The 16190-nt window shown below is 37.9% G+C and overlaps 1 protein-coding gene across 1 annotated transcript in view; it reads right to left on the reverse strand.

The window, feature by feature from the left end:
- Positions 1-16190, reverse strand: part of wdr27 (WD repeat domain 27) — a 46880-nt gene that overhangs the window by 16625 nt on the left and 14065 nt on the right. The window contains exons 14-22 of the mRNA XM_042502783.1: positions 16020-16088; positions 15832-15935; positions 15189-15278; positions 14192-14313; positions 12243-12376; positions 10953-11050; positions 9866-9987; positions 6807-6904; positions 65-167 (exon numbers count right to left, since the gene is read on the reverse strand). Coding sequence (XP_042358717.1) covers positions 65-167; positions 6807-6904; positions 9866-9987; positions 10953-11050; positions 12243-12376; positions 14192-14313; positions 15189-15278; positions 15832-15935; positions 16020-16088 — 940 coding nt within the window. The remainder of the gene's footprint in view (positions 1-64; positions 168-6806; positions 6905-9865; positions 9988-10952; positions 11051-12242; positions 12377-14191; positions 14314-15188; positions 15279-15831; positions 15936-16019; positions 16089-16190) is intronic.

Consider the following 16190-nt stretch of genomic DNA (forward strand, 5'->3'; position numbering starts at 1 on the left):
AGATGTACAAACACAGCATAAATAAAAGAGTAATAAAAGAGTATTTCAGAGTATTCCAACTTACACAGTTATCCTCTGAACCTGAGGCAATGAACCGGCCACATGGTGAGATGGCTGAAGAGCATGGATGGCAGCGGTTTACATGGTTCTCATAACGCCGTACACACCTGAGGATGAGATGCACACAATGGTAAGAAATAAATAAGGCTCATTAGCTGTGTTTACATTACAGGGCTTATGCTCAATTCCAATTATTTCCCTAGAGTGAACCAAAGTGAATCAAATATGACATCAGTGTAAATGGATCTCTGATCTGAAACATCTCACATGCAGCAACTTGCAAGCTAAACTTTATTTTTTCCCAATTATGTCATTATGTCACTTCAAATTTTGCGAAACAAGCATTTGTGGAAAAGTGGATGACATAGTGGTGCAAGCTTTATCTCCCAAATGATCACCATAGGAGGAAGGTCTGATACTTAGACGTGCTTCTGTTTGGGAGAGTGTGAGGCGAATTTTCGGAGAATGGACCTTCGGAGCAATGGGGATTTGTTTTGGGAAAAAAAGGGATTTCTGTGTCCACTAAAAAAAAAATTTAAAAAAATTGCTTGTAATGTGAACGCAACCATAAATGAACTCAAACCAACGTGATGTGAAGGAAAGACTGAATATTTGTCAGGTGATGTCATAATGCAATCTTAGTATTGCTGGGTCGCTGTGGGATTAAATCAATAATCACAATTTCTGTCTTATTTAATTGCAACGGTCATATTTAGAGCAAATAATATATTTACTTTATATAATACAATACAATTTATTCCATTGGAAATCATTTTACCTGAACCTTGCTAAGAATGTGAGATAGACAGGAACATCTTTATTATAAACAATATTATAATCTAAAAAACAATGCTTGAGAGGCGAGATATCTTTTGTATGGGCATGAACTGCATTTCATACACGAGTGCAGCCATTTTTTGTGATCTGTTGTGATGTTAGATGAAAATGCAAAACATTTTTGTATACAAAACTCTGATAGAAATAACTAAGGAACAGAATGCCACCCTTCATACCAACATATAAACCAGCCGAGGACAAGGACTTGAGCATGACTCAAGCAAAACACAAGAAAGAGAAGGCAGTAGATGACGAATGGCCCCCTCGTGCAACTCCTGTGCTGTTTCTTTTGGTTAGCAACAGCATGTAATGTCTTTACAATGCTACTAACAGCTAGCTCAGCCAGGTTTTCTATATGGGCTGGCATGTTGGCAAGGCTTTGACAGGATATGGTGAGAGCATGTCTTTGACATTCACATGCTAATGTCATTAAGCTGGACTGAAAGTAGGTCATATTCACTGGTGATCATAAAGACCTTTGGATATACAGTGAGCAGGTTCAGTAAAAGCAAGCAATAAAAACATACTTTACGAAGCATATGATGTTGATTTTTGTTAAGACTGTGTCAGAGAGGTGTTGATTCAACTCAGTGGCAAATGTAATGTATTCACTAGCATTACTGTATTTTCTGTAAGCTGTTTCTCTTTTTTTTCCCAGTATATTGTCATCTGACTGTCAGCTGACTACACTAACTGCCCATACAGCCCGCAGTAAAGTCACAAAGTCTTGTTGGCTGCAACTTAACACCTTGTGATATTTAGCTGGTTCAGCCAGCAACCTCGAGTGTTTTGACAATGCTGTAAAAGGGGCCACCTGAGGGAAAAGAAAAAAAAGAAAAACATTGCTGGAGGGGTCTGGATGCAAGACAACCCATAGCCTTGACTGTAGAGATGACTGACTTGTGTTAAAGGGACAGATCACCATAAAATCAAAACTACATATTTTTCCTCTCATTTGTAGTAATCTAGAATGTTTTGGTGTGAGTTGCTGAGTCATAGATTTTAATAATGCCTAGATACCGGACAAAAGATGGTGCTTATTTATTCCAACGGAGTTGCTCGCCTGGCGCATGTGCCAAAAAAAATTTTCTTGCCTCCTGGTTTACTTCTGCAGTATGCTGCCCACTGAAAATGCACAGTAGTGTTTCTCCCGCTGGGCCCACCTGCGAGTTCCTGCTTGGCTCATAGACTTCACATTGTGATGACATAAAAGACTTTTAAGTCGCTTTTCTCAAATCAAGGAAAGTTTTACAAATAAAAAACCACCACTGATCAAAAATTTTGAATAGAAGGTTTTATAACTGACCTTGTTTGCAGGTCGAGTTATCCTGACAACAGTTTTACAGATGTGTCTTTTATAACTGTAGGGAAAATGCTTTTTAGGCTGCTGGGGTTAGTACCATGAGTGGCCACAGGAAAAAATTGGCTGCAAGGCGGGTTTCCTGTAGGCCTGTGGCAAGTGTTGGAAATATGGGCCATAGAGATGTCTGCTTTCTCTTGAATTTAATGGAACTAGATGGCACTTGGATTGCGGTGCTCAAAGACATACATTTGAAAAAGTCGACCACAATGTGTCTTTCTAGAAATCATGACAAGGTTATTCAAGAAAATCCACAGATATTGTTGAGAGCAGTATTACTGTATGTAGGAACTATTTTCTTTTGATCTAACCTGCCAAGTCTTTTACCACTCAGAAGGAAGCATGTATCTACTGCTAGTTCACCTAGCAACACTGAGGTAGCTAACATTACGGCTCAGCCAAGAAGGATGCCATTAATGTTTAAATCTTGCACTGTCACAATCAAGATCATATCATCCATGAGTAGATGCACTCTTCTGTCTGAACTGTCATACAGTTGGCAGGTTTAGTTCTGTACAAAAAAAAACAGTTACTGCATGAAAATGCTCACAGCAAGGTCTGTGGATTATTATGGAGTGCCAAAGTCATGATTTCTGGTAAGAGACATTACTGTTGAGCTGTTTAAAAGAATTGTTTTGGCACTTTGTGGATCACAAGCCAAGTGCCATCTAGTTCCATTATATTAGAGAGAAAGCAGTCATCTCCACAGCTGATATCTCCAATGCTTGGCAACTCACACCAAAACAATCTAGACTGATAAATCGCACTAAAGTTAATAGGAAAATATGTATTTTTGATTGGGATGAACTTCTTTTAAGCCCTCTTCAAGAAGATACAAAACCTGAAAAAGTAAAAGGTTTTTGATGTTTCAAACAGTTAAATGTTGTAAATTTTTCTAAATTTGTCCAGGTTAATTTGAATTCTAGAGTAATATTTCAATGTATACTGAAATGGATGAGAATAATCTGTTTCTAAATCCCCTTCAGTACATCTGGACATTCTGCTCTTTGGCAGAGCTGACACAACCTGTCAATATCACACTGATAAGAAGCAGATTAACAAGTTAAAATAAACCCTCATCTGGTTTTCTAGGTCAGAATGTGGATTTAATGTTTTGACTGAAAGAGCGGAGATGCTTGGCTGAATCCCCCCCCCCACCCCCACCCACCCACACACACACACACACACACACGCACATTCTCTGTGTTGTGTGAGTGATGACTATCCGGCATTTGCCTGATGACTAACACAGACTGCACTGGAGGGTCTGATCTCCTTGAGTGGGAGCCTATACGGTTACTGAATCCACCTGGGTATTCAGTGTCAGTCATCAAGGTAATCAGCAGGCTAATCATAGCTCTCTATTTGCAGCCAACATATTTCACCCAATTTAACTGTGTCAGTGCAAACCAGGTGAAAGCATGCTTTTTTTGCACTATTTAATATAGTTTGATATACATGGATTATTGATCTATTTAGTCACAGCATTAATTTACCAGATGATTCCACATCTGTTGTGTCTATCTTTAAAATCAGTATCTGAGTTGTGCTGATTGTAAACTATGATAAATACTGCAGTGTAGACCCCTTAAGTCAAGCCTTGCACACTTAAACACATCATTTGGAAATACAAGGGGTGAGTGAAGAAATAAACTTTAAACCAACCCAGCGGCTGAAATTGCTTATAAAACTCTATCTTAAAGTGTTAAAAACTTTCATAAACCATGGCCCTCATTTAATATTTGTTGGATACACATGGGTATCAAGCGTGTTTGTGCTTCTGTCTGAAAAGGAAGGAAGGCGCAAAAAGTGCTGGGGATTCTCATATGACAGAGCAAATTAAGATTGAGTTTCAGAAGTTTCCACTGAGTGAAATGTACATTTCCCACTGTGGTTTTTCTGGGAGTTCTCTAGTTTGATTGAAGGCGGAATACAAAATTAACCCAGATTTTAACCCAACTTAGACTCCCTGTCAATGGAGATGTATGTCTAATAGGAACCAATAACTGCACTGTACATTGGCCATGACCATACAATTTAGCCATGGGTAAATAAAAAAACTTAAGATTTTACCCAGTCATTTATTAACAGTGTTTATGGACAAGCACGATAAAGTCATGAAATAACTTTGTTAATGACTCAGATTGTAAAACAATTTATTATATTTTTCTTGATAAAATGGCAGATGTCAAATTACACAAGACTGCTTCTTTAATCAGACAGGTTTTGTCAGAGAATGTCTGATCTCATTTGAATTTACTGTCTGCTTGCCAGCCACATTCCTTATATACTTATGTTTAACTTTAACTGAGGAAAAGGCATTACGTTACATTTCAACTCAGTTTGCCCCTAGTTGGATTCCATTCATTACAACAGCTAAAAATATCTTTATATATCTTTACATATCTCAACGTGTGTGTCCTGGAAGTTCATTAAGATATCTATTGATATGCCTGATAATACTGTGAGGAGATTCTGATGAAAATAAAAAAGACTTAACTACTTCCATTAGCTATAAGCCTCACTGAAAGCAAATTTTAAGTAATCAGTTCATTTTGAGGAGATGTAGCTCTTTTTGTGGTTATCTACAGAAATGGAGACATGAGGTTTATCAAAAGAGGAATATCAAATTAAAAGGGCCAACAAATTGAAAAACTGGTTCCACATTATTGTTTTCATACATGCATATGTTTCACCTCAAAGGAACTGCATCTGCTGAGGGCTGCTTAATGACAGCTCTAAGAACCAGAAGTTGACCTGGAAACCAGGCACAAATATTTATCAGATAGCAATAATGTTTTGATTGAGCCTGGGATGCGGAGTTAAACATGGGAGCAGTCTCAGACATGAAAGAATGAAATACTCAAAAATGCCTTCTAGCGAGCCAAAGAGAACATTTTGAAATCCAAGAGCCTTCTTGAATTATCTGCCTTATATGGATCTGCTAAGAAAGGGCCAAAGAAAAATATTCTCAGTTACGTACTTTGGAAATTGAACAATTGCAGATTCAATCAACTGAGGAATGTTTGTGTAAGAAAAAAATGTTGATGTAATTGGAATATAAGGTAATTTTGCACTCTCAGGAAAAGCAAAGAAAGCAATATTGGTTTCTTAAGCGTGCTTGAATGATTATTGCTTTTCAGTAATTTCAACAGATCTAATGAAGCAACCCTTTAGCCAGTGTGACACAAGAGTAAAGAGAGCATAAAAAATAAAGTTGGGAATATATGACATAACAGTTTTGTTAAACTACAGTTGGTTTCTTTTATGAAATAACTTTTTGTCATATTTGCTGACAATGTCCACACCATAATGCATGAAACAGATCTGTAAGAAAACATCTTGCTTCTCACCCTCGTAGTGCGTCTAATGGCCTGCACAAGAATCTTCCATAGCTCTTGAAAAACAATAAATCAGAGCCAAGGAGTCTCTAACACAGCTGTCAATCGTGTCAATCACTGTTGGTGAAGTGTAGTCAAACTGTCAAACTACGCAGAACTAAATGAGGGTAGTTATACGCACATCACATAGGTGTAAGGCTATCAAAAAGCAGCGTACATGAGGAAAAAGGTAACGACAGCACACTTATTCCATGCAACTCAAGTTCATTGAAGATGTTTCAATCCTACTTGGATCTTTGTCAGGTCAAATGTTTGAACTAAGCAGAACTGGTCAAATATGAATCAAGATTCAGTTACTGTTTTGCCTATTTCTTGCCTCAGATATTTTCAGAAACATTTCAGATTTGTGCTGTTTTGCTGTAAAATGAGAAGTTTGACGCGGTTGATTGGCAGTGTTTCTGAATACATTTGAGGTGAGAAATACAGGCAATGCAGCAACAGAATCTTGACTGATATTTAATCAGTGCTGCCTAGTTTGATATTTTGACTGCAATTCACAAGCAGTGATTCCAATGATTGTCAGCTGCAGTAGAGACTCCTCTGTTCTGATTGGTTGTTTTTGCTCTTGTACAGTGGATTCTTGCAAATGCCTTAAGAAGCACTTCAAGGAGGAGTCTCGTGTACTACTGTATGGATATGATGACAGTTTCAGCAAATAGGACAAAAAGATTTTTTTATAAAAGAAACCAACTACAGCTTTAAGGTCACACATTACAGTAAATGTAATAGGTTCAACTTTGTGTCAGAGGAAAAAAAAATACAGATATCACATGAACACCTTGATGCTGGCCTGTTATAGAGGTTTCATTCAGTTGTTAGAAATATCTAGTTGAATTCATGCCAAAACACTGTTATTTCAAAATGAAAAATGATGATGGATTTTAGAATTGTATGCCAGTTGTTCCAGATAGCACTATTAGCCAAGTGTCCAAAATGTCAAGAAAAGCTCTAATGTTGTTCTCAGGGGTTTTGAACATAATTTTCCTTATGAAAAGCTGGAAGAAACTGAACTAGGTCAGGAGTATTTTGTAAATGTGAATCTACGGACATGACAGCTTAAGTGCACTTTTCCTGCTTGATTTTCAAATCAAACACATTCACATAAACACTGATTAAAAATCCAATAGACTAGACGATATTCAACCAACCTCAGTGTGCGGAGGTCCCAAATCTTCACACCATCTGTGACTGCGCTGGTGAGGAAGAGGTTGTATGAATCTGGCGCTTGTGTGCTGAACATGGAGCCCTGTGAATTTTACACACACACACACACACACACACACACACACACACACACACACACACACACACACACACACACACACACACACACACACACACAAAAGACTAGTCAGCAAATGCTTGACTGAAATAGGTTGTAAATCAGCTTCTCTTATTGTCCAGTTCTGGAAAAGTTTGTTGCTGTATATCCTGTAACGGCAAATACTATTTGTATTATTATTCCAGGTAACATTATCACTGCCTAAAAGTATAAGGTGACATTTATAATCACAATGGGGATGGAGAGAAACCTGAAGTGGAAGCATTCTTGTAAATTTGTCTTGTGTGTCACTTTCCATCTTTTATGCACCACACCGCAGATATGCTTCAGTTATAAATATACAGTTTCCATTGCACATCTATGCATTCATTCCATATATGACTTTCACACTAAGTTATCATATGATACATAGTAGTGTGTGTGTGTGTGTGTGTGTGTGTGTGTGTGTGTGTGAGTGAGTGAGTGATAGAGTGAGAGTGAGAGAGAGAGAAAGAGAGAGAGAGAGAGCAGTGGTGGGGGTGTTTTTTGTTTAGATTTCCATTAACAGTGTGAGAACGGGAGTCTGAGAGGGCATTTCCAGTTCCATTTTCCGAGAAGTCCTCTGCTCTGATGAGTTCCAGGTGAATTTTGCAGAAGAGGCGATGGAAATTTGAAGTGGGAAAAGCTGCTTCACATGCTGCAGTTCCTGATGTTTAGTCCGCCTCGGGACGAGAAAGCGAGAGGGGAGGGAAGAGTGATGTTGTGTGTGCAGTCTCCAGGCAGGGGCAATCCCTCTGATCCGCAGGTATTAACCCTGCAGCATCCAAAGGCCTTTGGGCACCCAGACGGAGGACCCCACATTGACGCAATAGCCAAGCTGAAACAACACACCGCAGGCTTTCCACAGTGTATGGCACACAATAGCTGGCGTGACAAAGTCCAGGCACCTCTGGGTCGAAGGAATACAGTCAGCTGTGCGTAAGAGTTCTTCGCAGTTGAATGGGTTGATGCATTTAATCCATGCCACTAATGCAGTGTGTCCAACTAATCCAGGCTGGCCTGAGTGTCAAGTATGCATGGGTCAACAAGCAGAAAGTCAATACGCCAGAGTCACAGGGTACAAGCCTCTCTCTCCTGCACAAATACATACCCCTCTGTATCCCACAAGGTTATATAAGCCTCTGTAAGATCCCCATATTTATTATCAAAATTAATAGCTTTGTTGCTATTGCAAAGCTGGCAAACATTCATATGACTACATATAGTCATGGATGGATGCAAATGATGTATGTAGATGTTTGTAGCAAAACCAGGGCTTTCAATCAACTGTAAAAAGTAATGCAATAGCTGCACACAAATGTAAATAATATGCAGAAAAAACCCAGACTTAAATGCATGAATTTATGAACGATATTTAGAGTTTCACTTTGATTGATGCAGCATTACATTCCTCATAGCACTATAATGGATGTGAATACAGGCCCAAGCTGTCTACTTGTTAGACACCAGCAAATTGGGCCCACATTGGTCCAAGACAGAGATGTGGGAGTAAGGCCACATAAACCCAAACTGCATCATGGAACAGCATTACTTCAAGGCCGCCATCCAGCATGAAATCTCCTCTTGCCATCTCCTATGGCAGTCTTAATCCTGATGCACCAAGGATTTACATTCAAGCACTCAAGATGAATGATACCGATGATGGCACGTCCTGTCTGTCTGTCATGGAAACTTTTAGGTAACCATGACAATCTTTTTAACCATGACCTTCTTCGTTCACACCACAAACTAACACTTTTATTCCCTCAAAGACGATCTGTGCCTTATGTAACTCAGGCAACACTCATAGATGTCTTATGTAAGACGATAACAACTGCCAAATAGTAGACCCTTCAAGAGTAAGATGGAAGATCTACCAATTGATGCCAAGCCAAGCAAATTCTTTGCCGTGTGGGTCGGGTCTAAAGTCACTCAGTCTGCCTGTGGATTGATGAGATGCGTTTGCCTCTATCCATTCACAAAGGTTACTGGTTAGAGGCAAATTTGACAAAAACTCAAAAGCACAAGAAACTTAAATTTGTGACTCATAATAAAATAGAAGTTTGTCTTTCAATAATAAAATTTTTCAAAGAAAATGGCCTATTTTCAGGATGTGCATGGTTTAAGGCAACTTTTAGAGAATAAAATGAGGAAACAGTGAAACATACATTATGTTGTAATGCAATTAATATGAAATAATTTTGCATTTTAAGACTCACACACAATGAAATTGCTTATTTATGTTAAAGGTAAAAGCTGAAGTTGCAGACTGTGTCTAAAAACAATAGATATTTTGAATTTTAACCAAATATTTTTCGCATCAGTCACAATAGGGGTAAACCTTGCTCAGTGGTTCCTAGTTTTACTTTCCTCTCTCTTCTGAGAAATTTAGCATAGAGATCACATATTGAATAAATTTCAGATATGCTGTATTCATGTAATTCCCATGTGCTGCCTTCATATATCACTTCTTTATTAAAATGGTCCCATAGTCATTATTCAACTTGTTCAAGCTATTGGCTAATGCTTGAAGTGATGAATGTAAGTACTGAATTTGAGTAAAACTGCCTTTAGCTTTTGTGCTGCACACACTTGGAGCAAAACATAAAACTTAATAATTTAACCTATAAGTCATTTAAAACCATGAAAATGACTCCACTTTAGAATGCACCTGTAGTTGTTTGTTTCTTTTTTTGTTAAATAATTTCAGTTTTATTTGGTTTTAGCTGTGTTCCTAACATAATTTTAATAAGGGCATGCTCTCAATGATTCCCCATGATTTAAATAACGACTGAATTAATTATTGACTATAACATTATATTGCAAATAAAGATAACATACTGTAATATATACACAATGGAAATTTAAATACTCATTTGGGCAGTCAGAACATGTAAATGGCCTCACCTTGTTCTGTGTAATGCAGTGAACAGCTCTGCTGTGGGCGTCCGGCAGTGCTGAGGCAATTGTGCCCTTGTTCATGTCAAATACTTGAATGGACCGATCCGAACCACACACCAAAACGATGTCTGAGACAGCTTTTAAGAAAAGTTATGACATTTATTATGTACCTCCTGTACACGAACTGTGAGCTATCTAAGTATTATAATGTCAAGTGTTCAAAATCATTATTCTAGGACATTTTTCTATGGGGCAAGCATTCCAAGGTATAAAAAAAAAAAAACAGTATATACTAATGCAAAGAATGTCAACTGTCCGTCAATCTTCATGGACCAGCAGCACTAAAAGCTACTGCTGAGCTGAGTATGTGGCTAAATACATCAGTTTGCTTTCTTGCAAACAGCTTTTATCAATCCATGCCGTGATGCAAAAGTATGATGCTTTTAAATGTCAGAGGTTGTCTGGCAAGTTTGCCAAAGGTTGTATTTAGCCTTTTAGTCTCAGGTTCAAACGATATCTGACTCCACTCGGAGAAAAGATTTTTTGAAAGAAATGAGTAATATAAAATATATATTTACTGTATTTCATAACAAAATACATTTTCATAAAGTAATTCCTATTAATTTTATGTTAATGTTGTAGATTCTAGTATATCAATACCACTGAGAGAGAGTCTCCTTTAGAATGTTTACTTCTTAAAAAAATCTTAGTGTTGTCTTTCATGATACACCCTTAATTTCAATAGAAAATCCAGACTTGAAATTTCAAAACTTTTTTCTGCTGTAATTACTATCTATCTATTTTCCACTTTCAAGCTCTGTGGAGCAAAGTGTCTCCTGACAGGATCTCACTCATCTCGACGCAGCTCACTTGGTGGATTTATGGGACAGTAAATGCATTGTAAACCCTAAAAAGGGGCTGGAATGCAGACATGCCTGAAAAATTAAAGACACCTAAATGATTTACAGGTAAAGTCTACAGTGGAAGCCCTGGAGCAACACGTGTTCACTTTCCCCTCCACAGCATCAGTGCAGTCAGAGCACAAACTATAACACTTCTGCTGCAAGAGCAATAACAAGAAGAAAAAGGATACAAGAGAAGAAATCATTGACTGCAGACAGGGCAGTGATGTCTGTTGCTGATGTTGTCGTAAAGCATCTTGCCAATTTGACGACACTCCGTTGCTGATATCTAAAAAGAAAACAAGAAGCTGCATCATGTTCAAAACAAATTAAAGTAAAAATTTAACATAATCAAGTTGCACACCTTCATCTCTCTATAAGCTAAACAGCTGTAGGTGAGAATTCACTACCCTTTGCGACTGATTTTGGATTATGATTTTCGGAGGAAAAAGATGAAACTATGAAAGATGAATAAGCAGCATGCACAGTTAAAATAGGATATGGAGAGCCTTTATTGTGATTTCCCTGGCCTTCAGAATAAGCCCTGACAGCTCACAGTACACAGTCAGGCAATTTGAGTGGTAATTGTCAAAAGTGTGTGGTAGCAGCTAAATAAAGCCAGACCCTCAAAAAAATCAGTAACAAAGCTTAGCAACAAAGCCTGCTTCCTGACGTGTGTTAAATAAGATTAATGATTTGGTCTAAATTCCCATTTTCATCTGAAGTGCAATGTTGATACAACGGATTTATTTGCATCAGTAGTAGTATTATTACAGGAGCTGGGTGACTGGAGGTGAAAAGTGGGAGACGATTGGTTTAAATTTCTTAAAAATGTCCTGCAAGTGTTGGTAATGTTTTCCTCAGAAAGGCACTTAACCCTGCATGTGTCAGTGTAACTAACTGAAGGCCAACAAGAGTGTGTTTCTGTGCAGTTTTTAGATTTGACTTTATGCATTTGTGATTGTATAAGACAATTTGATATTTTTGCATGTTATGGTTCTTCTCTAACAAAAAAACTAAATAGAGAAACTGTAGTTGTCTGGTAACAATCTGCGAGGCCAGTATCATGCCCAGCAGTCAATATAGCAAATTGATATTACACAATTGTATTCCTTATCCCTTGTGTTTCTATAGTCTAAGAGTAAATTTTGAAATTCATGAACTAAAGTGTTAATACTGTGGGTCAATGACTGACTTGAGGCTTTGCCAATTAAGATTACTGATTCCCAGTTTCTACATTGTCAAAAAACACTAGGAAAATAAACTTAATTTCTGCTGTCAGGAGTGTTAGTTCAGTTCAGATTCAGCTTTGACACAAAAGAGAAAAATGAACCTTTGTCTTACTTTTCTTTAAATAGTGTAATACATTTTTGTAATGGAACAATAAATGACATGCATAAGTAAAACCAATTCAAAACCCATATATGCCTCATTAATGAGTGTGCATGCTAAACTGGTTTAGAATAATGCCTTGTAATTACCTTCTGATGTCATCACGTGTGGTGTCTACATGATAAAGGTACAAGTATAGAGACGGTCCAGATGCCAGAAGAAGAAATTTGTCGAGGTAGTAAAACTGAGCACTTCTTAAGGGTTTGGAGAACATACTGTCACCCTGAGGGAGGAAAGAAATAAAAATAATGCTGAATTTTACGCAATAAGAAGAATAACTAAAAATGATAAATGTTATCAATGTCTTTTCTTATGTATTTTTTTTAATTATTGGGAATATTATTGTACTCCATATTGCGTAAAAGTGATTTAAAGCAAAGTCACGGCTGAATTCTTAAAGCAATAAAAAGCTGTGCTGTGGTAGCATATGCTGTGCACCTCTATAACTTTTTAATTCACTAGCAATGATACATGCAACACCCTCAATTATGGAGAGATAATCTGAACATACCGTCCGTGTTATTCCATTACACCCAGAAACCCATCAATGGTAGACCATATAAGTATTGAATGTTTTCTCTCACAACAACCAACATCTCTTCATTTGTGTCACTTTCATAAAAAGTTTTTACATCACATGGAAAAGAGGTCTAAGAGAAGGAGGAAGGAGAGAGCTGACAACAAAAGCATCTATAGGGCATTTGCATTTCTGTCCTTCACTCCCAAACAGCATAATGAGAATCTATCAAGGTAAAAGACAACAAATGGGCAGACCGTATTTTCTTCTCTGTCACGGTTTGTAGATGAACTAATCAACCAACTGTCTGACCTCTTAAGACTTACATTGATAGTAAACTTTAAGAATACTACACGGTTATTTGAGGCTGTTTCTTTCTAGAGTTTTAAATTATAACTGTTCAAAGCTACTTGTAATTCTGGCTCACCCCAACAGAACTCTTGTCCCTGAAAAGACTTCCATTGGTTGCCAAGTTGTTTCACAAGAACACCAAGCAGTCAAAGGCTGCAGACCCGGCCAAGCTCAAAACAATCTCACTGAGTGGAGCAAAGCAGGGATGGTTAGCATCAACTACGGGGAGACCCCAGATTTTGTTTGCACTTGGCATCAGAGAGCGGACACACTTCTGACTGTCCCATTACATGTGATACCCGATGAAGTAAGTAAGGGTCTGCATATGATCAGACTTTTGGATGCTCTGAGTCCAGCAGATGCTTTGAATGACAAAGTCCCCGTGTTTGAGCCAAGAGACACACAGTTTCATCATCCCAATTAATTTCACTCTCTCTTTTTTAATTCCATGAGGATATTTCTAATAGAAAAGGAAAAAGTGAATTAAGCAAGTTTAATATCACTATGTCAAATGCACACTTTCAACATTACACAGAAATCCCCATACAGAAGCTCTGTTACAAAGGTGCGCCTGCCTCTGATGCGTAAGAGACAAAACAAATTTGAGAAATTCATCCTAGTATCTCGTACCTGCATTAGGCCTCTATGTAATACAGTGCACTCTTTCCATCACCCTTAATACACTATGCATCAATTAATACCCTATATAACTTAATCCCAGAATCTAAATCTGAGACATTATACCCTGAAAACATGCTCTTGAGAACAACATAATATGGACACAGTAGCTACTGTTTCACTGTCATTCAAGTGTGGCATTGTTGCCTCATTTCCAACCCTGCAATTACTGTAGGTGCAAAATCCTTTCAGCAATCACAGCCGTCTTTGAAGACAGGAGTGAGAGAGTAAAGTGTGTACAGCATGTGTCAGCTGTTATTGTGTTATAATTCTAAACCAATTTGAGTTTCAGACCTTCAAAGTGAGGACATTTTTGCAATATGAGGTCACTCTGGCTGGTCCTCATTTCACTGTTTTTCATGGTTAGGATTAAGAATAATGAGTGACTAAAGGTTTGGTTGGACTGAATGAAATCCATAAAAAAGCAAAACAATAAATAAATAAATAAAAACATGGTACAAGTGTGTGTTGGTGAATGCATGGGACATTTACCATGATAATGGCAGGCTCTGGGCTGCCATGGGTCCAGATTCGTAGCGACTGGTCCTCTGACGCACTCAACCACCACTGTCTGTTTAGGCTCCAGCTCAAACTGCTCACTGGCTTGTCATGCCCTGCTTATAAAAAGAGAGGTTTGAAATTAACCTGGAAACAGCGTGTGGCTGCAACATTTACTTTTATGGTACTGTTCAGAGAGACATGCAGAGGGAAGAGAAGAGACACTTGGTGACCTACTGGTCACCTCAACTTCTGTCCTCTTATCTCTGCTGCCCCCATGTGGAGGCTGTGTTCCCGCTGAAACAGAGGCTTGACGTGAATGGATATCCTTTCTTTGCCTGGGTGGCAGACAGAATCGCCAGCTCTGAGTAATACTTAAGTTTTCAATACTGTGTAAAACAGTGAGGAATTACATTAGTTCAAACCTAGTTGGTCTCAAAAGACAATGTGTCCTTTTCATCTTTCTTTTCCTGTCATCACCTCGGTTTTAACTGTCTGACAAAAACAGAGACAGCATGTACCAAACTCCTCTGTTGGAATATAACCAAACTATGCTTTTTCGGGTAAAAGACAACTCAAAATCAACAATTTTGACAGTGATGGCTGAGTAAGTGAATATTTGGATTTTCATGGAGTCTTTCATCTCAAGCCATGGATCCATTTCAAAGTATGTTAATAAGATAATAAATCCAAAAAAGATTACCTTAATCTGAGCTAAAGGTGAAGTTCTTAGTATTGACATCGTCCTTGTTTCTATAAAACATCAGGGGTAAGATCTTAACCTTGGATGGCTCTAAAATGTGAGCAGAACTTGTGAGGAGTCAATTAATAAAGCTGTATAATACAAAAAAAACCCACCAAGAATAGTGCAGAAAATGAATCATTCTTTTCCTGAAAGAACGCCAACATTTATATGCACTGCTGACAAAAACACTGAGGCAAATAATGTATGACCCAGAGGTTTTTAAGACATGGATACTACTTCACGCACCTGTATAGACAGAGGGACTGCCAGTAAGGGAGGACTTGTACAATAGCACTGAGCTGTCGCCAAGACCACACAGGATTTGTTTTCCGTCACCTGGGAGAGACAAGGACACACAATAATTTTATTAGGATTTTTCAGTCGACAGTCAATTTATTATTAACAAAAATAGGGGGTAACAGAGGGGGGTGGGGTTAGTCTAAAACAGGAACATGTATCCTAAATACAATATAATTCTCTTACAAAAACAATGAACTGATCTTAAGTTATTGCCAATCATACTTCATAAATGATTGTCTTCTTTCTAGTAGGGGGTCGACAAAACTAGATGCAGTGTATAACTCTTTTTCTGTTAGCTTTGCAGTGCTTCAAACTCTGTTACTGCTCATAAAATATTCAAAGTGAGGCTCCAACAGGTCTTTGCAATCCAGATAAATGTAAAAGGCCTTCATTCAATGTCCTCATGTTGTAGTATCATGGAGGACCCGCCTACAGTCCTAACACATTATCACGGGACGGAGCTGAGTGTACAACTGAGGGCTCACATGAATTTCAAGTTTACACAGACCTTATCAGGTTCTAGGACTTATTTAAATATATTATTATATAGTGTTTTATGGACAGTATTGCAGCAGCCAGATTGTCTCACCTGAATACTGAAGGCAGTGGACTGGTTTGTTAGCAATGCTCAGATGAATGTGTGCAACAGTAGGCGCTGCACTGTCTGCTGGATAATCTTTGAGGAGTAAACCTCTAAATGGCAAAAAAGTTTTTAATATCAACAATTACATTTTAAAACTTTCTCAGCATTTTATAATAAATGATGGCACAGCTTACCTATTTTTGTTGGCCTTTTTAGAAGAAGGATTCTTCTGGGTATTTGTTTTAGGAGAAAACATAATCCTTCTGAAAAGCAAAAACAAAACATCAGTCCTCATTTCATACTGATACTGATTTTGGATTTGGTTCATTGAACTTCATTTTTCTTAATAACAGAAAAAGGAAAAA

Source organism: Plectropomus leopardus, chromosome 15 (genome assembly GCF_008729295.1).
Source record: "Plectropomus leopardus isolate mb chromosome 15, YSFRI_Pleo_2.0, whole genome shotgun sequence".
NCBI lineage: Eukaryota > Metazoa > Chordata > Actinopteri > Perciformes > Serranidae > Plectropomus > Plectropomus leopardus.